General features: G+C 40.7%; 1 protein-coding gene across 1 annotated transcript in view; it reads left to right on the top strand.

The window, feature by feature from the left end:
* The first annotated feature begins 811 nt into the window (after positions 1-811).
* PAK5 (p21 (RAC1) activated kinase 5) overlaps positions 812-26,288 on the top strand; it is a 102,975-nt gene continuing 77,498 nt past the window's right edge. Inside the window, exon 1 of the mRNA XM_004276465.2 lies at positions 812-1,021. Within this exon, the coding sequence (XP_004276513.1) occupies positions 818-1,021 (204 nt within the window). The 5' untranslated portion in view covers positions 812-817. The remainder of the gene's footprint in view (positions 1,022-26,288) is intronic.

Genomic DNA, 26,288 nt, shown 5'->3' with positions numbered 1-26,288 from the left:
TCTACAGGCAAAGCCAGTCAAGTTTCTCGTGTATTAATCCAGAGGTATTTTTAATACTTGCAGCACTGACTTTGTGCCAGGTACTTTTCCAAGTGTTTTACAAATGTTTACTTGTTTAATCCTGATAATAATTTTATGTGGCAAATAGAATTATTAACTCCATTTTTCATGTTTACGCATATTTTTCCACACAAATGTTTTAGATTTTAAGTGCACACCACACTTTGAGATGCTTCTCCCTGTGTACTAGTCAGCTTTTGCTTTGGTAATATCATGTAACAAACAAGTACAAAATCTTAGTGGCTTCATGACAAACATTTCTATCATACTTGTAACTCAGCTGTGGCTCAGTTGGGCTTGGCTCCAAACTGGAGGTCAGATTTGTGTCTGCTTCATGCATCTCTCCTTCCAGAATCTTGGCTGAGGGTGTATTGCCCACTAGAGAGATCTTCATGCCAAGTAGCAGGAGCATAAGAGGGAAGTGGAAACATACAATACCTTCAGAAACCTCCACCCTGAAGTGAAGGATGTTCTCCTCCACGCACAGTCCATTAGTCAAAGAGAATCATATGGCCAAATCCAAACTCTGTGGGTCAGGAAACTATATATGGCAAGTGCAAGGAGAGAACACAAACTTTTGAATGAAGTTATCTAATCTACACACCCTAAAAATACAAATTATATCTTTTGCTACTGATATATAGAGGAAGAATTGAAAAGATAGAACTCTGAATGAATTACTAATTTTCCTATGGTCTTTTGCTGGCGACATATAAACAGCTCCCTGTTTCTGTTTGCATTTCTCAGGTTTTCCACCATGTTTGGAAAGAAAAAGAAAAAGATTGAAATATCTGGCCCATCCAACTTTGAACACAGGGTTCATACTGGGTTTGATCCACAAGAACAGAAATTTACCGGCCTTCCCCAGCAGTGGCACAGCCTGTTAGCAGATACGGCCAACAGGCCGAAGCCCATGGTAGACCCTTCGTGCATCACTCCCATCCAGCTGGCTCCCATGAAGGTATGGCGAGGATTCTGTCTTTAAGTTGGCTTAAGAAGCATGCTCTCTCATTTGATGCAGTGAGCCATCTTTACGGGCGAGCTATCAAATGTGTAAATCATGTATTTGTTTTTAAATATCCACAGATTATCCACAATCATCTTCAATGAGTATAATGTTCACCACTTAATTTTCATGTAAATTGCAACACATAAAAAGGAACCTCAGCTTTCAGATGTGAGTTTTTTTTTAATCAGACTCATACAATACAGTCACAAAATAGGAAATTTTCATTTCTACTTTTAATGGTGTTTGTTCTTTTTACTAAAGAATATTATCCACCCACTCTGGTAAATATTGGCAATAATCTCTGAGTAGACAATATGTTAGGCAACTTTGTGTTGTTTTACATTTGCCCTCAGAATGTCTAAACTTTTATATAAATAGTAATAACAGTTTTTAACAATAATAAATGATTTATATATGTGTACACACATACATGCATATATGTATATACTTTATATATAAAATCAAATATATATTTATAAGTATATATATATAAATTATATGTGTATAGTCTTCATAGTCTAAGAGCTATTTCAAATAAAAGATGAAGCATTTGAGTCCTAGAATAGGCTATAATTTACCTTAAAAAATGGCTAGTAGATTTTTAAAAGGAATGTTCATCAAAATAATTGCATTAAAGTAGAACTCAGACCCAGTACATTTCAGATATGTCAAGAGACTACAAAGAAAGTCCAGCCTTTGCAGTTTCCTTCTGTACCTCAGAATGATAAGAATTCCCTGGGTCATTTCCCAAAAGCTCCCTATGGGAGTTAAACATCATTGAAGCTTATCATCATGTTATCCAATAGATTAGATTTATATTAGTAGGCATCTGAGCTACATAAACACCTTATTCTGTATTAACACGCATATTGAATACACTGAGTTTAAATGATACATAAAACAACAGTGGATGCATTTTTAAAGGGAGTAAAGAAGGAACCTATCTGGTAAATTACAAGAAATTCTTATAAGAGACCACCTGAGTTAAGTAAGTTGGAATTGTGATTCCATCATTTATGCATGGTCTTGGTCATTCTATTCTAGTATTGAACATGTGGGTCTCTTCTGCCCAAAGATCTATACAGAGTGTTCTAATCCTGCATCTTGTGAATTTGATGTTCTGATAAGATTTTGAAAGTTTTCAAGCCAGCTAAAATGTAAAATACTAAGGAGATAGATATTTGAGAAGATAAAACTTTAGGGACAAAAAGGAACCTCTTATTCTAAGCAGGTATTGATTGATATTTAATAGAAACTGACCAATTAACCAACTCAACTGGTTAATATTAGGCAGTATCTTACTACTGAACATGATTTTCTTCCGAAATAAAGACTAATGCCTCACTAATGACTAAATAATAGGCTGGGCCTTATCTAAAAAGAAGTTGAGATTGGAAAGAATTTACTTTTTAGTTTCATTATTTTTCTCATATTCCAAGTTTTTATAAAACCCAGAAAACAGAAGACACAGTGTGCCCAGAAAAGTTATCTGCTATTGATCAACGTGACAAAGGAAAACTGCCCAAATGAAACAAGGGCTATTTTTTTACCCTTGAGTATAATCATTTGATGAGGAACATTCTGGAAGAAAGTAGTTAAAGGCCCACGATGTGCTTTCATATCAGGGAGTGTGGTTATTACAGGGTCAGGACAGAGTACCATTTATTTCACCATGGTTTTTCACTTGTCCAGGTCCTAGCAGGTCCTGGCTGGCAGTGAAGTAGGAATCTCCCATCTCAGTGATAATCCACCATGGTCAGTGGATGTAGGACTTAAGAGAACCTTCTAGCTCATTTCTTCCGTCTCCTGGATGGGCTGGCTCATGATCTTCTCAGGCTTAATTTATGAGCCTCACTGATTGGAGCAAGATTTCCTAACTGCTGAGCTCCTGAGCCCAGTGATTCTCTTACTCACGTCATGGGCTTCCTCGCCCTGATGCCAAATGTGTGAGTATCCAGTCTGCATGAAACGTGAATGTTTGTTTTGGACACTTAAATGCTAACAGAAAGATGTCTGGAAAATACATCTCGAGTATGCATCCAGTCCTGGATTTCTGAAAATTTCAGGCACAGTTTTACCTGCAAGAAAAAAATAAAAACAGACAAGGAGTGACAAAACAAGAGTCAGCTAGGTTGAATTTTCCCCAGAAAGAGCGGAGCTAATTAAATACTTTCTAACTGAAGGACCCGCAAGAAATCCATATTTCATACTCTCACCAAACTCCTTTAGATGGAGCCTCTCTTTCTCCAAATCCCATGAATGCAGTTGGTGCTGTCAGCACATATTGAATCGGGGTCCAAGAGAATCCTACTGACTCTACCAGCCTCTTGGAATAAGGAAAATAAAAGGTTGCAGGGGCCAAAGTATGCCATGAGGTTTGGATGATCTCACTCTTTGGAAATGACTTCTCTGTAGAAATCTTGCAAGTGACTTGAGAAGGGCAAATTATAAACCATGCAGTATATATTGCAGAAGTTGGAACAGTCTTTGAAATACGAAGCCATGAATGAACTGATAGAATAGGTAGAGTTGTGCAGATTTAATGCCATTTTGGCAAAGTTTTTTTAAGTTAAGTAGAACTGACAATTCTAATTTTGTCAATTTGTCCTTTGAAGCAGACAAAGGAAAACGAGAAAACAGATCATGACATAAAAGCAGTATTGGAAGAGGTGTACAGTGCCTTAGGTGGTGGCAAAGTGCTGGTCCTTCAGGGTTGGTCAGTAAGCATCAGGCCAGCTGGTTCTGAATGGAAATTCACCATTGCAACCAATACTCTCTTCTCTGATTGGTTAAAGAGCTGTTCCTGTTCAAACCTTCTTTAAAGTACATGTCACAATCACCAGGACATACTCTTCTATGTAGATTCATTTAGGTCAGTGTTTCTCAAACTATAGTCCAACAGAATCACCTGGAAGGCTTGATAAACACAGATTGCTGGGCCCATTTCCAGAGTCTCTGATTGAACAGAGCTGGGATGGAGCCTAAGAATTTGCACTTCTAATAAGTTTCCAGGTGATGCTGTTGCTGCTGGTCTGGGGACCATGCTTTGAAAACCTTGATTTAGCTAATTACAAAAGAATTTATCCACATAATGTATCAATACACGTTTACACTGGCCAACATTTCCATAATCTCAGAAACCAGGAGCCACAGGTTAGCTCCGATTTGTGTCAAAAGTTAAACTTCAGGTACCCAAGCCAAGGTGTGTAGGCAAGGTGAGGGTGGGGTTGGGAGTGCTTTTTAAAACATAAAACGTTTGGCAAATATCTTTGAGAAACCCCTTTCTATATGTAACATCATTTTGTCTACAAGAATGTCATAAGCAATAATACCAAAATTCCTGCTGAATTAGATACATTTACGTAAAGGACAGGATGAATGGTCATGTTTGTTCTTGCCCAGTGGTTCTCAAACTTGGGCTTACAGCAGAATCTCCTGAGGAGCTTATTAAAACCAAGATTCCTGGGCCCCACCCTAGAGATTCTGCTTCAGTAGTTCTGGGTGTGCCCCATGGTTTACACGTCTAACACGCTCTCAGATGGTGCTGACGCTACTAATTGGTGGAGGACAACTTTAAGAACCACTGTTTTAGGTGGACTGAAGCTTGAGCTTAGTGATCACCCTTTGTAACAGCCTAGAAATCATTTAAAAATGCTAAAAAATTATAAAGAGGATAATGTTAAAAAGCCTTTATATCACAACATTGTAAATCAACTATACTCCAATAAAAAATAAATAAAAAGAATAAATGGGGACTTCCCTGGTGAAGGACTGCCAGGACTAACCCCGGCACAGTGGTTAAGAATCTGCCTGCCAATGCAGGGGACACGGGTTTGAGCCCTGGTCTGGGAAGATCCCACATGCCATAGAGCAGCTAATCCCATGTGCCACAGCTACTGAGCCTGTGCTCTAGAGCCCGTGAGCCACAACTGCTGAGCCTGCACTCTAGAGCCTTTGAGCCACAGCTACTGAGCCTGTGTGCCACAACTACTGAAGCCCACACGCCTAGAGCCCGTGCTCCGCAACAAGAGAAGCCACTGCAGTGAGAAGCCCATGCACCACAACGAAGAGTAGCCCCTGCCAAAAATAAATTAATTAATTAATTTTAAAAAATAAATTAAAAGAAAGAATAAATGGCCATTTAAAAAAGTCTTTATAGCTTCTCTTTAAAGTGAACAAATAGCATATCTTAATATTGCTTCAGATTTGTTTTTCATTTTCAAGTAAAACCATAGAAATAATAGTATTATTTGGCATATTTCAATTTTATTAAATGATGCCATAGTGTATATAATATGCTCTAACTTGCTTTTTACTTAACATTGTTTTAAGATAAACTCATTTTCTGCAAATCAATATGAATTTATTTAAAAATTATAGCTGTTTACAGCTTCTCCGTTTCTCAGTAAAGGGATGTTGCCAAATATGTGCTGTTTATAAATAATGTTGTCATGAATATCTTTGTTCTTGTACCCTTGGGCACATGGTGAAACATTTTTTTGCAGCAGTTCTCAAAGTTTGGTCCAGAACCCCTGAGGGTCCCTCAGACTATCTCAGGGAGTGGAAGATAAAAACTATTTTCATTATAATACTAAAGCATCATTTGCCATTTTCATTCTCATTCTCTCCCAGGTGTACAGTAGAGTTTCCTAAAATCTACATGGCGTGTGTTAATGTCATTGGTCTGGTACCTAATGGATCTTGTGCTTTGTATTCTTGTGTTTCTCAGTTTGTTTCAAATGCAGTAACTATTGATAGATAAAACATAAACCAAAGTCTTTTGTGGTCCTCAATAATTATAAGAGGTTCTTGAGACCAGAAAGTTGGAGAACCATTGTCTTAGCGCTGACATCCAATTTGATTATCTGTGGCTTCTACAACTTGCTCCTCACATACTACCCAGGGTTTTTTGGTGTTTTCTTTTCTTCTTATTCTTTTTGTTGTTGTTGTTTTAATTGAAAATAGAGAGTAGTTTTCTCCAGTTGGCTAGTGATCTTCTGGGATAAACAGCCGTCTCACAGATTATTGAATGCAATATTTCATCCCTTTTAGTGTCATAGAATATAATTTCTCCAAGAACATGACTTCTCTGGTTTTGAAGTCATTTAAAATGCCTCCGTCCTAGAAAAAGGAACTGTCCTATACTGTTGGTGGGAATGTAAATTAATATAGCCAATATGTAGATTCCTTAAAAAACTAAAAATAGAGCTACCATAATAATCCTACTTCTGGGCATATATCCAGAGAAAACCATAATTCAAAAAGATACATGAACCCCAGTGTTCATTGCAGCACTGTTTACAATAGCCAAGACATGGAAGCAACCTAAATGTTCATCGACAGATTAATGGGTAAAGAAGATATGGTACATAGATATAATGGAATACTACTCAGCCATAAAAAGAATGAAATAATGCCATTTTCAGCAACATAGATGGACCTAGAGATTATCATACTAAATGAAGTAAGTCATACAGAGAAAGGCAAATATCATATGACATCACATATATGGAATCTAAAAAAAATGATAGAAGTGAACTTATTTACAAAACAGAAATAGACCCATAGACCTAGAAAAGAAACTTGTGGTTACCAAAGGGGAAAGGGGGGTTAGGGATAAATTAGGAGTTTGGGATTAACATATACACACTACTGTTTATAAAACAACAAGGACCTACTGTATAGCACAGGCAACTATACTCAATATTTTGTAATAACCTATAAAAGGAAAAGAATCTGAAAAAGAATATATATCTGTATGTATAACTGAATCACTTTGCTGCACACTTGAAACTAACACAACGTTGTAAAGCAACTATACTCCAATAAAGATGTTTAAAAAAAAAAAAGAACTCTTCCTAGAAATAGACATTCTGTATCTGTACCAAAGGTTTGGGAGCTGATTTAAAAATAACTTCAACCTATACTCCAATAAAAAAAAACCTAAGTGGATTCATTTAAAGGTCAGATCCAATTTTTAAAAACTCTTTGGATTAAAAATAATAGCTGAAGTTTTAAGATTTTTTATTGCTAATTTATGAAGTTCAGATTTAATCTTGAAATATGTAAAAAATAACTTTTTTGTTTATTAAAAAATAAATTAATTAATTGAATAAATTATTTTAAAAATAATAAAGTAAAATGCCCCCATCCTTACCATCCCCTTTTCTAATGTAGCCTTCAAATCCTTTCTAACAATCTTCTTTTTATCCTTTCAAGTTTGAAGAGTCACAGAGTCTAGCAAAGCACACTGGCTCTGCCTGGGTCTATGTCCTCTCCGTGGTCTCTGGTAGTTCATAATCTTCCGAAGCTGAGCTTCCCTCATCCTCATCTGCTCCTGACCATTGCATTAAAAACCACTCTACTCACACAAACAAGTAAAATCAGGAGAGGTAAATCCTCAGGTCCAGCCTCCCCATTCTTGAAGACTTGTACCATTGTTTTGTTTTCTCCCATGTCATAGTTTATGTTGAAGTGTCTTATTGAAGAATGAACCCATCTTAATTACTCTGTAATTCTCTATCTTTTCTCCCTTTTTGTGATTCACAACTTTGCATTCAGGATTTAGGTTTCCAGAGCCACATCATCCTTCTTAGCCCTATCTCCATGGGATTCACCCTCTCCTAGAATGTTTTTTGAAAATTGCCTTCCTAAAACACAGGACAACTCTCTGACATTTTCTGGCATGATCTCCCTTTGACCCAAGGTAACAATTTCTCACAAGGTTCCTTCTCATTTCCACATCACTGATGTGCTTCTCCTCATTGGTCAGCATCCAGTCTAGAGGAACTATTTCTTTTAGGGCCACCTCCACCTTCTGAGAGTTGTCATCAAGGAGTTCAAACTGTGTACCAGATGGTCGTCAGGCTCTTTACTGAATGAAACTTCCAGCAATTCCGAGAGCTGCCTCATCATGACTTTTCTGGCACCCGTCCCTGTTTCGTGACTTGTAACACGGGAGCCTCACATTGACCTTCAGGTGGGCTGAGTGGCTTCTGTCCTTTTATTTTCATCCTGATATTGTCCACTGGGTCCCCTCTTAAAGCTCATGGATCCCCAGTGATCTTCTTACCCTCTTAAGTCCATGTGGTTTGATCTACCCCTTCTTTTAGATCTGTTTCCACTAAAATATAATGTTGAGTGTGGAAACGTCTTACAGCACTAAATTCAATGCCCTGATGTTCACCCATCTAAGCATTTAGAAATGGGAAGAGGAGGCCCAAGGAGTCGGCACACTGACATCTAAGTCCAAGATGCCAGTTACAAACTGCGTAGGTTTAGATGAGTCATCTACCTGCTACTTTGAACAGAAGTTTCCTTGTCTCTAAAATGAGGGTGCTGGTATTTCTCTTGCAAGCTTGAATGGCCAGATCCTAACTGTATAAGGAGGTTTGGTGTGTGGAGAATACATTCTACTATTTGTACTTAGTTTAATAACGTGATAAAATTATGGATCTATTAAGTAATATTTCAGAAAAATACCAGTACCTACTATTAACTTAATTCCATTGATCAAATTATCCATTTAAACATTAGTCAAAATCTCCTAAATATTTCAAGAACATCATAGGTGGAATATATCAAGTTTTCTTGGCTGCTTCAACCATAAATGCAAAAAAGTAAATGCATGCAAACAAAAACAGTAAAGACACATAAAATATCATAATCATCATCATAATGGCTGTAAAATATGTTGTTATACCAACACTTAACCTCTTACAAAAATATTGGTATTGTGGTTTTGCTTCCTTTCCTCATTATTTTAATATATATTTTGTAATTTCTCAGGTTATACAGCAATACTTATTTTTAAACCTTCCTATGCTTACAAAAGTCTTACCAAACCTAAAAGATAAAAGATACCACCTCAGACAAGCTTTCAGGTACTCAGTAAATAGAACCTAATGTTGTTTTTGTTGTCATTGTTGCGAATGATGGTAGTGGTGGTATTGTTACTGTTATTTTCTCAGAGTTTACGTCCTCCTATGTACCCAGGGTTGCCAAAACTTGTTAACTCAGAGCCACTTCTGAGATCTGTATCTTTAAAACTCCCAGAATGCAGAAAATTTTACATTAATTTCACTCATGCATTCAACTAATATTTATTGGAGGCTCACTCCATGCCAGGCATTGTGCTAGGTGAAGGGGTTGTCCATGTGAACAGGAAATGCCAGGTCTCTGTCCTGGGGAGCTGGAATTCTCATGGGAAGATGGACAGTGATCGTTTAAATAAGCAAACAACACAGCTACAGTAGCAATAAATGTGACGAAGAAAAGAAAATATCATCATACTATAAAGTAACTAAGGGTGCAGCCATTTGTAGTCCTTGAGGATTGTCCTTCCATGAAGGGGATGAGGGAACCAAGAAGGAGAAGGCCCAGGAAGGGTAGAAATTCACAGGTGGAAGGAAGGAAGAACTAATTTAAAGACCTTAGGGTGGGAACAAGCGTGGTGAGTTAGCCTTTGTGGCTGTAGCAGAGTGGGCGGGGAGAGGAGGGGGGAGATGTGTTCAGACACAAGGGAAAGAGGGACTGGATGGTGTGGGGCTTTGTAAACCATGGTCAGGGGGTGCTATTGGTTAAACCCTCATCCGTGAAGGACACAGGTCTCAGATCAAGAAATTGTTCTATTACAAAATAAATCGATTCATTTAAAGGTCAGATCCAATTTTTAAGTGTGCCAGTGATATTGATTTGATATGCAATCCTGCAGGTTTTAGGGGCATATTAATTAAATGGGTATGAATAGTTGAGACTTGGGGAGTCCTTCCGACTCTATGACTGTCAAAAGACATTTAAGAAAAACACAGACCTCTTACAGAAGAAATAACATGTGTTGTAAAGATTGTTAATTTTTTTAAAAAAGAAAAGGTAATTATGAAATGAAACTTTGGGGGCAGGTTACCTCTATTCTAAAACCTCTCAACAGAAACACCACTTGGAAACACCTACAGCAGTGTCTGTTAAGTTGACTGGAACCAAAGTGCTCACTGAGAGGACAGGTGATTAACCTTTGCTAAAGTTCTAATATTTCTGCACTATTAAACCAGTGAGGACAACAGACTTGGCCTCTCACACTCTCTTGGTGCCCATTACTTTCTGAAACCTCTTCTTCCGTTTTCAATATGCCTTCTCAACCTTCCCACTGCCACAGAGACTGTGGAAGAAAAACATTACACTGACCCCAAATTCTCTCACTTGCCTAAATTCAGAAGGTTTGGACAAGGTAAGCTTTGTCCCAAAGGAGTGGATAAGGCCAAACCCAAAGCTAGATTTATCATCTATCTTCATTTCTATGATCCAACCAAATCTGGAAACTTCTGAAAACCATTTTCCATTGTATAAATGGGGTTAGTATTTGGTGTGCCCCATGCCCACCATGCCCCCCACCTCCACTCCACCCTCCCACACACAGCCACCTCCAAAATCAAAAAAAAAAAAAAAAAAGTAAAAATTGACATCCACAACTTATACGTACCATCTTTCTTCTTTTGCTGCAGTGTTTCACTTAAGCTACTTCCTTTCAGTTGGAGCAGCCTTAAGCTCATATAGCCTAGTTGTTACTCCAAAAAAACAAAGGCTGATGTTTTCAGGGCAGAAGGAATCATCACAGGAGAGTGACCCCTGCAGGTACTCACCCCTTCTTCCATTTTGAAGAGAGCAGGATACTAACCACACACCTCATCTGGGCTCTCAGCTGGCTCATCCCGGCACCCATGTGACATTTCTATACTCACAAATGACTGTATCTCACACCTGCAGCTCATGGGACAAGTAGAAAACAGCTAGACTTTCATGTTCCATGATCCTACAATGTGGAAGATCCTAGGTTTTCAATGAAAAGTGGACCACTAAGGCCCCATGAACAATGCTCTTAGCCACCTCCTCTCAAGAGTTTGGTATCTGCCTAGCCCTAAAGGTAAACATAAATAGAATGTACCATTTTAAAGCAATTGTCAATCATCAGTTGTATTGGAAAGTAATTTATGACTAATTGATGGTTAGGTCTGTTTCCGAGTGCCTCCTCTCAGTCTAAAATCCCTGGCCCAGCATTCCTGCGGTGACTGTGGTCTCTGACTGTAGCTCCAGGGAGGAGATGGACAGATCCCACACAGCGACAGAATGCAGGCACCAAGATGCAAACGAGTAAGCATTCACATGCCTGCTGCTCCCTTTCTGTCCATGGTGGCCTCGCTACTCCCTGAGCCGATCATATCTGAGGTCAAACACGAACCCTCAGATCACAGGCATTGCTCCAGACTCGTGTTGGTTTCCCGTTGAGTTGCCTGCTCTGAACTTCTGACAGCTGAACTCCTCCAGTGAGGATGGTTGTGCTTTGATAACTGGAAAATTCTATATACAGAGATGGTGTTCTCAGGGATGCATTATTTGCCTCAGCTGTTCTCTCCTGGCAGGGGTGACCTAACTGAAAATAGTCCTTCTAAATCCAAAGGCAAAAGAATGTGGCTCCCTGTGGCTCCCATACATGCTTGAAACTTGAAAGGTTTAATTTTATCTTTTATTTAGCATCTCAAAGAAATTGGGGCACTAAGATGGCAGCTGTAGGCTTCTTGGGGGGCACTGTCAAATCCTATAGTTTTTAATCGTTTTGTCATATAATTTTAAATATAAGCATTAAATCATCGACTCTAAACTAGTAATAAAGAACTTCATCAATGCTCTGATCATTTCCAAGCTGCACATCACCATCCAACTGATTGGATGCTACTACTATTACCTATAAGGTGAAAATTGCAATGCAAAAGCTGTACCCAAGATGGCAGTCATCTAAGAGTTTGCTGTACTCACACAATCCATTGCCTGTTGAGAATCTTTGTATTCGTTTTCTATTGCTGCATAATAAATTACCACGCACGTCATGGCTTACAGGAGCACACATTTATTATCTCAGTTTCTGTGAGTGTGGAGTCTGGGTTCTCTGCTCAAGCTCTCGCAAGGCTGCGGTCAGGGGTCACCTGGACTTCATTGCCATCCGGAGGCTTGACTGGGGAAGAATCCACTTCCAAGCTCATTTAGGATGTTGGCAGAACTCGCCTCCTTGCTTTGGAGAACTGATGGCACTTTGCTTCTTCACAGCCAGCAGGAGAACAAGAGCTACCTGCTTGGAGTTTCACGTATATGTCATAAAATTATCATGAAGTGATGTCCCATCACTGTTGTCATATCATGTAACATAACCATGGGGCAGGTGATATCTCATGACCTTTGCCATATAACATAACCCACAAGTGTGGATGTGGCATCTTACCACCTCTGCCATGTTCTGTTGGTTAGAAGCAAGGCACAGGTCCTACCCAGGCTCATGGAGAGGGGATCACACAAAGACACGAGCACCAGGAGACCAGAATCATTGAGGAGCCACCCTAGGGCCTGTCCACTCTGGTTCTCACTGTCCCTCCCACATGCAAAATGTATTTATGCCAGCCCAAGTATCCCATCTCATCTTGTTAGAGCATCACCTCAAGTTCAGTGGGGGTCAGGTGTGGACAGAACTGCTGGGGCACCATTGCCCTCCATCTGTGGAACTGTGAACCCCCAGCCCTCCCAACACACGATGGTGGGGCAGGCATCGGATAATCACTGTAGACATTCTGGTTCAAAACAGGAGAAACGGAAGGTAAAAAGGAGTCACCAGTCCAAAGCTGCTGTGAAATCCAGCCTGGGAAGTGTTGGGAGTTCACTGGTTAGGTTTCAAACTTGGGGATAATCCTCTGTGGCTCAGGCCCTGCTCTCAGGGCACTGTTTCTGCCCTTCTTTCCCATGAAAAGTAGCCTGTGTTTGCAGCCAAGTAGTTTTATCAGCCTGCTTTCTATTGCCGGTGGAATTGGGGAAGGGGGGCTCTGAAAGCCTCCTGACGTAATATCTTGGTCCCTTGCTGTCCAAGTTGGCAGTACTTGTACTGAAACAGTTTCTCAAGAACTTCGTAGATTGTGTGGTTATCACTGTTGTCCCCTCCATGAGGCAATGGCTCAATATCCACAGACATTGTTAAGATGAACCTTCCGAACCTCGGCCTCACCTGCGATGGCTGAGGGGCAGTGCCTTTAAGCTTCCTAGTTTTCTGGTTTGATTGAGAAGGTCTGTGGGGCACACCCTTAATTTCTTCAAAAGGCCTTTTATGTGACTGCATACCCTGACCTTGGGTCTTTCTTGGGTTTTTTGTTTTTGTTTTTTTGATGTGGACCATTTTAAAGTCTTTATTGAATTTGTTACAATATTGCTTCTGTTTTTGGTTTTTTGGCCACGAGGCATGTGGGATCTTAGCTCCACAACCAGGGATCGAAACTGCATCCCCCGCATTGGAAGATGAAGTCTTAACCACTGGACCACCAGGGAAGTCCCTTTCTTGAATTTTTAACTGAGAGTTGGTTGTACTGTCACACCCTCAGCCTTTATTCTCAAGCAAGCTTTCCTGAGTGCATCTCTTCATTTTCTCACCTTTGCCATGTAGAGAGACTCAGAATTTTTTAAGTCATGAGATTCTGGTTCCCTTTTTTTAAAAAAAGTTCTTCCTTCAATGAATCTCTTTCCTCTTACATTTTACTGCAAACAGAGAGAAGAAACCAGGAAGCAGTGACCACGCTTTTCTTGGAAACCTCTGTAGATATGTCACGAAATTTATCACTTACAGCATCTGCTTTCCACATAACTCCAGAAGGCAATTTTTCTAAACTTTCTGCTGGTACCTAGCAAGGATCCCCCTTCCTCCGGTTTCCAGTAACATGTTCCTCATTTGTTTCTGTGCCCTCACCATCTGCATCCTCAAAGTCCAGATTTCTAGTGAGAGGCTGTTCATGGCAAGTTAGACTCTCTCTGCCTTGTTCCTCAACATCCCTCTAGCCTCCACCCACTTCTGGTTGCAGAACCCCTGTGTTGTTATGTATTGAATCCCCACCAAAAGCCACATGTGATTTTACGTGGTAATATGGTCTATAAGGGAGGTAATTAAGGTTGAATGAGGTCATAAGGATGGGGCCCTAATCCAGTACAACTGGTGTCCTTATAAGAAGAGGGAAGAGGTGCCAGGGATGCACAGGAACACAGAGAAAAGGCTGTCTGCAAGCCAAGGAAAGCAGCCTTAGGAGAAGCATCCCTGCAGATACCTTGACCTCAGACTTCCAGCATCCAGAACTGTGGGAAATGAATTTCTGTTGGCTAAGAAATGTACCAGTACCAGTCTGTGGTACTTTATCATGACAGCCCTAGCAAACTAAATATTCAGGTTTGTAGGTATTTGTTACAGCAGCACCCCACTTCCAGGCACCAAAATCTGTATTAGTTTTCTATTGCTACCACTGTATTGTACTTTCTATTGTAGTACGTTATCATAAACTTAATAGCTTCCAACAGCACATATATATTACTATCCTCACTGTTGGTCAGGAGTTGGGCACAGCTTATTAGCTGGATCCTCTGCTCAGGATCTCACAAGGCAGAGATCAGGGTGTGCAGTGAGCGGCCCTCCCAACTGCTTTCCCATCCAGGGGCTCAAGTCAGGAAGAATCACTTCAGAGTCCATCTAGGCTGTTGGCAGAATCCATTGCTTTGTGGCTTTGAGGGAAGAGAGTACTGAGACCAGAAAGGAAGAGAAGCCAAGAGGAGGTGTGTTAGTGAGCAGGTAGCTGCTGTGCAACTGGGTCTCAGTCCCGCTGAGGATGTGACTTTGCAGGACGCAGCTCAGAACTGTCCCTGCACGAAGCGAGGAAACTGGGCCATCTGTCCACCAACTCCAGTCCCTCCCTGGTTGTAGACTGCTCCTGGGAGCTAATTCCTGGCAAAATCCAGCCTCCCCATATTTGGCCAAGCATTCCCCAGCGCCAGAGGACGCCTTCAGGTAAAGAGACTTGGGTAGCCCTCAGCGGGGACAGGAAATGGCTGCAGGTGGCCTCCTAAGTGGGCTGAGGACTTAAAGGCACAGCACCGGTGCAGCTGCTATCAGTATAACACCGGCTTTCACATCTTCCGCAAATGTGTTTTGTGGACCTACTGTGTTCTCAGCAGTGAAGCTCTGGAGTAAGACAATGCGTGGTCCCCCCTCTACAGGCACACAGTCTAGTGGGGGAGATAGATTTATCAATATAAAGACAAATAGAATATCTAACACTTAATAGAATATATAACAATAGATTATACAAACACTTTGTTATGAAAACTTTGAGAGTGGAATGAATTCCTAGAAAATGCAGGGAAGGTGTGATCTTTGGATTTTGAAAGAGTGTAGTCTTCTATTCATTCCTAATGAAAGGATACCCCTTAGATAAGAACATAAATTTACAAAGAGGCAGTAACGTCTTGCCTAAGAGCCCTCTAGAGCCAGACTATCCAAGATAAGCCCCAAATCTTGGTCCTGCTCACTCTAGATGTTTGATCTTGTGCAAGTTACTCGCCCTCTGTGTGCCTCAGTTTCCTAATCTGTTAAAAGCAGATATAGCAGTACTGCCTCATAGGGCTGGTGTAAGGGCTGAACAGTCAAATACATTTAAAATATTAGTGGTCAATAAATTTGAAAAGGAAACAAACCCAAATATCTCAAGTACAAAGTGTAATGAAAATTGCCTTTTTAAGAGAAAATTTTGTATTTTCTTTAATTTTTAACTTTTATTTTACATTGGACTATAATTGATTTACAAAGTTGTGTTAGTTTCAGGTGTACAGCAAAGTGATTGAGGTATATACATATATCCATTCTTTTTCAGATTCTTTTCCCATGTAGGTTATTACAGAATACTGAGTAGAGTTCCCTGTGTGATACAGTAGGTCCTTGTTGATGATCTATTTTATATATAGTAGTGTGTATATGTTAACCTCAAACTCCTAATTTATCCCTCACCCCTACCTTTCCTCTTTGGTAACCATAAGTTTGTAGGAGAAAAATATTTTGACTTTGTTTCCTCCCACAATCAATAAATCAAAGACCACATGCGTATGTCTCAGTGGTATAGATAACCCCGTAGTTTTATAAAATGTGAGTTCTCAGGAGTTCATCAATTTTAACAGCAAAACACCCTAGACCTCTTTCACTCAGGAGTACTTTCACATGTGAATTTCCTCAGGGCAGACTCCCAGTGACATCTTCCACCTCAGACCTGCAGCATGCTGCAGGCCATTCCTTCCACCATGAAGCAGGAGCCAGAGAAATGACGGTCCCCACAGAGCATCTGTGACATCAGCAGGCCCCGCCTCCCTGCCCTGTCAGTTGCAGCATCTTCTTAGATCTGCCAGCTGTTGGGGTGAGAAGCCCCAACCACTGGAAACTCCAAGCCATGTTCACTATCTGAGGGCTGCAGGGGTGGGAAATGGGTGTTTTTTTTTTTTTAAACAAAAAAAAAGCACAAAAGAAGAGGTACACATAGAAACAGGTTTCTTCAAAACCTCAGTGTCCTAAAGCCAGATCCCGCATTTTTGGAGCAGGAAGCTGGAGAAGTTAGCAGAGTGCAATAAAATCTTCTTCAAAAATGAAACTCTGTTATGTTTAGCAACTATTTTTATTCAGAGAAGCAAATATGCTCCCATAGGGAGTCACTTTTAATAACCTTTCATTGTTTTTAGCATATAACACTTATTCATCACAAGCAGGTTAGTAAATATAGAAAACTATGGAGAAGAAAGACCTGCCGCATCTCCACTGTTGAATTTGATGTATTTTCTTCCATTGGTTGAAAACACACAGACACACACACACACACACACACACACACACACACTCGGGAAAAGCAAGATTGATTACAATGTTGATGCAGTTTTTATTTCATCTTTTTTACCTAATGCAGCAATTCCCAGACTTTCTCAGTTCACAGCGCCAGTGAATCTGGTGTCTCAGTAATTTTGTCACAGCACCCCCTAGGCAAAAAGAAATAGTTAATCATTTTATTTATTATTGATAAATACATAGTTCAATCCAAACAACTTAAGTATTTATGTCCTAACAGATAGTACACAAAATTAAGATATTTTATGTCATTCTGAAAGAAACACTGATGAAAATGTGCACATCTGTTGAGCACTGCACTTCTTCTTCAGCCTTGGAAGCAGGTTGGATCCCTCACTACCTCACACTCATTTCCTGTTCCACTGATTTTCACAAAGCCTGCTTTTTTTTATCATTACAACTGCCAAACGCACATTTTTACATTCAGTGATGTCATCAACAGGCATGTAGTGCAATTAAGTGTAGAACCTTGAACTACCTTGAGCTGGTAATTTACAAGGTGTCATGTCATATATACAGTATTTAGATGAAGGGTGAAAAAGATATTTGTTGATAGAATCATGCACAAATAAGAAATGTTACAATAAAAATTCTTGTCAACTTCAGAATTGTTTTTTAAAAAGGTTAGACATTGCTGTCTCCTTCAAAAATTTAAAATATCCTACCACACTCATGAGAGTTCACAGTAGTCCTCTGGGGCACTTGGATATACAGTTTGGGAACCATGAACCTAACGTATTGTTATATTTTCTGCAATATTATTTTTAGTGGCCACATTAGGACAAATGTGTCAAGATTTGAAAACCCTCGTATTGTTGAAAATTTATGTTGATTACTAGTTTATTTTTTATTGATAAGTTCATTATCTTCAAAAAGGTAAGAAGTTCTGTTCTTTGATTAAAAAAAGTGGAATATTTGAGGGCACAGTTACTACCTACTATAGTTATTTGGCTTGTTTACATTCTCACCTTGCAGTTTCAGAGCCCAGTTAGCCTAATTAGCTAATGCTATGATTTTCCGTCTTCTAGATCCTATGATCCTCGTGGTTTTGTCAGTGATTTGGCTTTAGGAGCAATAAGCCTAAAACAGGAAGCAATTTTGTAACCCATGGGCCATGCTTCACATTTCCAAGTTAATGACTAAAAATAAAGCCAAGGAGTTGACAAGACTTTGTAAATTAGCAACAGCTGGAGAGAAATTAACCTAGAACACAGAAAACAGTGTAGGCAAGTTTAAAAAAAATGGTCAAATTCCCAAAACTCTGATTTTTGGTAGCTTCACACCAAAAACTTGGGCTCAGCACTATTCCTACCCCATTGGTGCACTTGGCTCAACAAGGAAAGACATCGATTTGCTACTCAGCTTTTCACTTCTGTCCTTGGCACAGTTTTATAGACAAGAGTTCAGGGTGGGAGTTACGCTTTCAGTTAAGGATGGATCCCTGCCCTGTGCTCGGTTAACATTCCCTCAGCTCCAAACTACATCTTCCTGCCTTTTAAGGTTATTATGTGAGTCAAGTCGAAGAAGAAAGAAAGAACAAGAATAAAGGTGGTGATGGTGGGCATAATAATGGAGGTGGTTGGTGGAGGTGGGGATGGGCGTGGGGACAGTAGTCATAATACTTTTTTAAACCTTCATGAAAGGCTTCCTGTAGATGGAAAAAGTGCACAGCTCTTTTGTGCCCAGTTATAAAGTTCAGTGTCTGCAAACCAGTGTGAATATTGGGTACTTGTGTTTCTTGCTTCCAAATCTGCTGGTAACAGATTCTCAACGTGGTTTTCTCTGGGAGGGATGTGAACTCCCTCTGGGGAGCAGGGCTGGGGTTAATTGTACTAACACATTTGAATAGATAGATATGACCTCATCTGAGCCCTACTAAGTGAGGGTCAGTATGTCAACCTTATTTTACAGATGGGAAATCTGGGCTCAGAGCACATAGGCACTTCGCACTGGCCACACAACCATCACATGGTAGAGCTGGAACTCGAAAACTGTGTTTAAGACAGATGGTAGTTGCTGAGGGTATAGCGGCATTAATAGCATATTACAAGGCGGGGCTGTGCGGAGAAACCAGAAACCTCAATTATCACGAGCACAGGTGAGTTGGAAGAAACTCTGCTTGCATTATCTCTGTAAGCGGATAAGGGGAAGGAGGGGAAAAGATGAAAGTTTTCTACATGTCTTAGGAGAGCACAGGGTAGGGGGGAAATATAGCATCTTTTGGGGGGACACAGTGCATCTCATTGGGGGAATTAGTTGGGATTTTGTTTTCAAAATATGTAAGGAAGGAGAAATCTGATCCCAAGAGCAGAGAAAGGGGAGAGAGAATCCATTGTTGGAATGGAAAAGTGGGACCTCCAAGTTAATGAATGAAAAGCAATGATGAAGTTTAGCCCAATCCTGGGCATTGCATGAAAAACCTTCCTGTAAGCACCTTCCAAGCATTCAGGATCTCTTGATTTCTGATTTGTTCACTGCATAGATACCTTTGGTAGGTTTTCAGCATTTCGTTTGTTCATCAAGCTGGGCATGGTGCAGTGCTTGCTGAGATGTGAGATAACTAGCAGAGGCTAAAATGTTTATAGAATCGGACCAGATTTGAATTTCCCGACACAATTCTCCTTTGCCTTATTTCTTTTTATAGCAAAATTCTCTATTTCTGCCAAATTCCGAAAGAGGTATATTTAAGTCTCTCTCTAGGATTGTGATTTTTAATATACTTTTCTTGTAACATTTTATTCTTTGATGCTAGACTTCAGATGCAGCGTTGAGTTAAACTTTTTCTTGACTACGGGGCATACTGTCACTCTGGAGTGGGATTGCTGGTCATGGGCATATGTACACTTAAATTTAGTGGCACCACCAGATGGCGATCCAGAACAGTGACACCACTGCACCCCAGCCAGTAAAGCACAGGAGTGCTCATCTCCTTACACCCTCACCATGCCTTAGCATGACAGTGATAAACCTTTCTAATATTTTCAGCTCTAAGGAAAGTGTCATTGTGGTTTTCATTTCCTCTCTCTAATTGCTAATATGTTTGATTATCTCTTCATATCACTGTTAACTGTTGGACCACTCGTTCTGTGAACTGCCTTCTTTCAGATCGTTTGCCAATTTTCCTACTGGTTTTCCAGTCTTCTCAGTTGTGTTGCAAAACCTTTTTCATTAGTAAGTTAGTTCAGTGCATTTAATTTTAAATGCCCCCCTGTCTGATATGTACATTTCCAAACCTGATTTCTTTTTGTTTATGCTTATCTGATATATCCTTAACTAATACTGTATTTTTGTGTGTGTTAACATTTTTTTGCACATAGCATTTAGGTATTTGGTTTTATGACATTTTATCTTCACTCAGTCTGTCATTTATTAGAAGAATTCAGTACCTTTATATTTCAGTATCATGACTCATATGCTTGATTTTATTTCTGCCATATTAGTGTTTCATTTAATGTATATTATTATTTTATTCTTTTCCTTATTTTTTGCTAATTTTCTTCATTGCTTTTCATTCATTAACTTGGAGGCTCCACTTTTCCATTCCATCAATGGATATCTCTCCCCTTTCTCTGCTCTTGGGATCAGATTCCTCCTTCCTTACTATATTTTGTAAACAAAACCCCAACTAATTCCCTCAATGAGCTGCACTGTGTCCCCTCAAAAGATACTATATTTCCTCCCTACCCTGTGTTCTCATAAGATGTTTAGAAAACTTTCTTCGGCTCCCCTCCTTCCCGTTATCCACTCAATACGGATGCTTTTATTTCTCAAACACCTCCCAAACTTTTAAATTTTGATGAAATTATTTTACATTTCTATCCAGCCCACCAGTTCCTCTGTTGAGACATCCTCAGTACCCAGGCCTTGCTAATGTCCAGCTGCCCATTGGCCTCGGAAGCCATTTGGTGGAGAGAAGTAGACTGACTGGAATTGAACATGGAGAGGGAGGGAGCGATGTTTGGGTCATCGTGGTTCCAGAATCCTCCTCCTTTCTGCCTTCTGTGTTCCTTCCAAAGAGACCTGAATGCAAATTTCCATTCTTCCATTTCAGGTTACTTTGTTTCAGCAAATGCCTGCCCCATGCTGCATGCTGGGGATGCAGCACTGGATAACTCAGGCAAGAGTCCTTCCAGGAATGTTTACTCCAGAGGGGAAATAATGACAGATGTGGCCCAGAGATAGAACTCTGGAGGGCTGTGATGGAACGGCAGTGTGTCCTTCTCACATTTCTGCTCTCCATGCCCACCTAGTTGTCACAACAAACCTCCTGCCCTGTTAGGTTCACTCTAAAGGTGTCCTATTCATTCCATTTCATCTTTGGACAGTGTTTAACCAGTGCATACAAACAAAGGTGGCCAAGATGATGGGGAGTCTAGGACAGAGGCAGTTTGGCAGATGGTTGAGAACACTGGTAATCCCTGGTCAAAGACTCTGGGGAGGAAGGTGCAGGATGGCTTTCTTCAATCACTGAGTGGCTGCCCCACAGGAGGGGAATTCAGGATCCTCTAGGAATCCCCTGGAAGGAAACACAGGCAGAGCAAAGTAGAGCGAGCACAGAGAGGCCTCAGAGCTGCACACTGAGTAGAGCAGGTTTTGGAAGCAGTGTGTGTTCTCTGGCAGTGGATGGGGCTACCTTGGAAAGTATTGGCCCAACTACACACATAGGAGGGAGCTGGACACAGCAGATGGGGCAGCAGTAAAGGCCAGGAAGGACTGGAATAGAGACATTTGTTGGGAAACTTGGTGTCCGAGAGGCTGAGGACACCCAGGAGGGGGAAGGGTATTGGGAGGAGTGGAAAGGGAGTGGGTAGGAGGTTTGAGAAGTGTGCCCTTTGTTCAAGGAGAAGTCAGGAAAGAATGGAATTGCTTTTCAATTATATCTTTACAAATCCTGGAGGACATCTAAGTTCCCTAAGATTGGATATAGCCATGCTTTTTTTTTTTTTCCAATTTTTTTTTCTTCTCTTTTCCTCTCTGGTCCACCAAGAGTAAAACAATTAAGAATAGAGTCTACCTTCCTTACCTCCTCTCAAAACCTTAGTCCTGAAACATATGCTATGTTATGAAATATTCATCTAGGCTTTCTTTAATTTGCTTGTACATTCTACTTATAGAACTGTGCCTGTCACCGGGCAGGTGCTCAATAAATATTTGATGATTGAATTAATACGTTCCAGCTCATAATAGTTTGTCATATGTATTAACATATGCCCCAGCAATAATACCTGGCAGGAGATCTTAACATAGAAAGTACTGCAGCCACATGGGGTAGAGCTGTTTCTTCAGATTATAATGTAGTAGGCTAATAAAATTTGGGAAGTTCCTGATGTTTTTTTATCCGTATACATAACGTAACTTTAAACTTTACACGTTAGGCATTTAGCTCATCTGTTAAAAGTTGTATTTACTGTATTACATACAGCTTTATTCTAGATGGGGCCAAGCATTGTGCATTCCTAAGGGTATGCTGCCATCTACTGCTGCTGGGGCCACATTACAAGCCTACCCATTTTTGTATACTTAACAAAAGGCTTATTTTTCATTATATTAATATTAGCTCAATTGAAGGTTAAAAGTTGCATAATTTCTTTTGATAGCCCTTACCTTTTCTTCCATGGTGTATCTTCGATTTCGGGACACACTTTAGAGGTTTAACAATCCTTTGATGCTTTGACAATTAAACGTGTTTAAAATTCTCTCACTTTTTGTTTTCCGTGATTTGGTAGCAAAGCCGTTGAAACAAGCGGCGGGATTCCTGGCTCCTTGTCTGGTCCCTGCAAACTCAATACATCTCAGCCTCAGTTTCCTTATTTTTCAGTAATGGGTTTAAATCGTTTGCTGTTTTTAATGCCAGCTCATGCCAGCACATCAACGGGCAGTGTAGAAAAATCATCTGGGAAGAGTTACTTAAAATACTAATTCCCAGGGTCCAGCCTCCAGAATTCGATTCAGTGTCTTTGAGAACCACTGAACTAACAGGTTTCTTTCGGTTGATTCCAGTTTTAAATTCTGGTTTTGTAAATAAAGATGCTGCAGCGCCGCCTAGAGGTCCTGAACAACTTGTACAGCCTCACGCTGAGAATTAGCTGAATGGATGTAGCAGTGGCGGCACCTGCAATTTCATGTTGCTACATCCAATAAGGACATACTGACGCTTTAATTTGTCAGCTTTTCCAGTTATAAATGCAATAGTATTTGCAGTTAATTAGTTAAGCCGAGGCTGTTGTGAGATAAGTCAGTGTTATCCCATTGAGTCACTTGGAATAATTGGTTTGCTTTCCCTTTCGATTTATGACTTAGTCTTTTTTTCTGAACTCAGTTATGCCTCTCCGCCTTATTGTGCCAGAATCACACACAATTGCAGTGGTCCAGCTTTTTGCAATTATCTCTATTTTTACACACAACTCCAGGAAGACCAAAGTGATGGAATGAAAGACTTGCAGAGGAAAATGGCAATTTCTCACTCCTCCCCATTCCTACTCGTGGGAAGCGGCAGACTGCCAAGGAATCCAACAGCTTTCCTCCACCCCCTGCCACCCACCCCAGACTTCTATCCTTAGGGTCTAACTGCCCACAGAGAGCTAAGTTTATCAGGCCCCTCGGGAAGGAGACATGCTTTTCTTGGGTCACGGGCCCTGTCTGGGCAACGAACCCCTTTTGTACCACAGAGCCTCGCTTCCCAAGGTGCAGGCTACAGGCCAGCTTCAGCAACCCCTGGGAGCTTCTTAGATGCAGAATCTCAGGCTCACCCCAGACCTGCTGAATCAGAATCTGCATCTCAACCAGATGCCAAGGTGATGCACGTGCATGGTAAAGTTTAAGAAGCACCGTCATAGAGAACACAGAGGTTTTAGCCAGAGAACTCTGATTTGCCTCCCAATGTGCTGCTTCCCTTTGCTGCATCCCCAGGAGCATCAACTAGTCTAAAAGGATGCGTATCAGGCAGATCTGGCTCTGGCATCAGAATCTGCCCCTGACCACCGCTGTGGTCTGGGCAGCTCCTTCATCGCTCTCTGCCTCCAATTCCTGGCTGTAATACGGGGGCTGTGGTACCTACTTCGGGGAGTTGCAGGCTAACGTATATAAAGCACCTGGCCTAATGCCTGCTTCATAGTCTGCCCTTTATGAGTATCTGTTCCTTCTCTACCCACCCACCCCCACTCCAGGTGAAAATGTAGTTGAGTATAGTTTCAACATGGTTTTGTTCTTTGATACTTTTCCTAGCAGAGGTGGTGTCTACTTTCCCTCCCCTTGATTCAGGCTGGGCTCTGACTCCCTGGTACCCAGGAGAATGTGTGGGAAGTGCTACTGCAGGACTCTCGGGGCTGGATGAGGATAGGCCCTGCAGCTTCCACCTGGTTCTCCCGTGATGCAAGCTCTGGGAGGAGCCCGGCACGGTGTAAGAAACTGCCACCCTGGAGAGGCATCACGTAGCTGCTTGGACAGCCTGTCTGAGCTCCCAGGAAGGAGTTGCCACCAGCTGCCATGTGAGTGAGCATCTTGGACGTCCAGTCCCTGTGCCTGCCACCCCAGACAGCATCTGACTGCAGTTACAGACAACTGCCCAGCCGACGCCCTTCCCAAGTGCCTGACCCACAATTATGAGCAAAATACCAGTTGTTTGGGGATCATTCATTATGTGGCTTTGGGATTCTTTCATTTATTTCTTCAACAAGAGACCTAAGTCAGGAGTCAACAAACTAAACCTACTGGCCAAACCTAGCCTGCCATCTGATTTGGAGTTGTTGTTGTTGTTGTTGTTAACAGACATTATTTTTTAGAGCAGTTTTAGGTTCACAGCACAACTGAGCAGAAAGTAGGGAGACTTCTCCTACACCTCATTGCCCCACATACGCAGTCTCCCCCACTATCAACATCTCACATCAAAGTGGTACATCAGTTACAATGCATGAACCTGCACTGACACATCATTACCACCCCAAATCCATAGTTTATGTCACAGTTCACCCTTGGTGGTGTACATTCTATGGATTTTCACATGTATCCATTATTATTATATCCCACAGAATAGTTTCACTGCCCTACAAATCCTCATGCTCTGCCTGTTCATTCCTCCCTCTTCCCTAACCCCTTGGCAACCACTGGTCCTTTTACTGTCTCCAGAGTTTTGCTTTTTCCAGAATGCCGCATAGCTGGAATCATATAGTGTGTAGCCTTTTCAGATTGGCTCTTTCACTTAGTAATGTGCACTTAAGGTTCCTCCATGTCTTTTCATGTCTTGATAGCTGACTTGTTTTTAGTGCTGAATAATATTCCACTGTCTGGATGGACCACAGTTTATTTATCCATTCACCTACTGAAGGACATCTTCGTTGTTTCCAAGTTTTGGCAATTATAAATAAAGCCACTATTAATATTTGTGTGCAGGTTTTTGTGTAGACACAAATTTTCAAATCATTTCCATAAATACCAAGGAGCACAATTGCTGGATCATATAGTAGGAATCTGCATAGTTTTGTAAGAAAACACCAAAGTGTCTTCCAAAGTAGCTGTACCATTTTGCATTCCTACCAGCAATGAATGAGTGTTCCTGTTTCTCCACATCCTCACCAGCATTTGGTGTTGTCAGTGTTTTGACTTTAGGTCATTCTAAAGGTGTGTAGTAGTATCCCATTGTTTTATTTTGCAATTCTCTAGTGACATATGTTGTTGAGCATCTTTTCATACAGTTAATTGCCATCTTTGGTGAAGTTTCTGTCAGGTCTTTTGCCCATTTTTAAATTAGATTGTTCATTTTCTTATTGTTGAGTTCAACAGTTTTTGGTATGTTTTGGATAACCATCTTTTGTCAGATGTGTGTTTTGCAAATATTTTCTCCAAGTCTGTGTCTTGTCTTCTCTTGACAGTGTCTTTCACAGAGCAGAAGTTTTTAATTTTAATAAAGTCCAATTTATTGAGTCTTTCTTTAATGGATCATGCCTTTGGTGTTGTATCTAAAAAGTCATTGCCGGGCTTCCCTGGTGGCGCAGAGGTTGAGTGTCCGCCTGCCGATGCAGGGGACATGGGTTCGTGCCCCGGTCTGGGAGGGTCCCACATGCCGCGGAGCGGCTGCACCCGTGAGCCATGGCCGCTGGGCCTGCACGTCCGGAGCCTGTGCTCCGCAACGGAAGAGGCCACAGCAGTGAGAGGCCCGCGTACCGCCAAAAAAATAAATAAATAAAAAGTCATTGCCATGCCCAATGTCATCTATCTAAATTATCTTCTGGAATTTTATAGTTTTGCATTTTACATTTATGTCTATGATCCACTTTGAATCAATTTTTGTGAAGGGTATAAAACCTGTGTCTAGATTAATTTTTTTTTTTTTTGCATGTGGATGTCCGGTTTTTCCATCACCATTTCTTAAGAGATTATCTTTGCTCCATTGTATTATATTTACTCTTTTGTCAAAGATCAGATGACTATATTTATACAGGTCTGTTTTTGTACACTCTATTCTGTCCCATTGGTCTATTTCTCTGTTCTTTC

The sequence above is a fragment of the Orcinus orca genome, chromosome 16, assembly GCF_937001465.1.
Source record: "Orcinus orca chromosome 16, mOrcOrc1.1, whole genome shotgun sequence".
In the NCBI taxonomy this organism is placed as follows: Eukaryota; Metazoa; Chordata; class Mammalia; order Artiodactyla; family Delphinidae; genus Orcinus; species Orcinus orca.
Note: the sequence above shows the minus strand (reverse complement) of the source record. Positions and strands in the feature narration are given on the sequence as shown.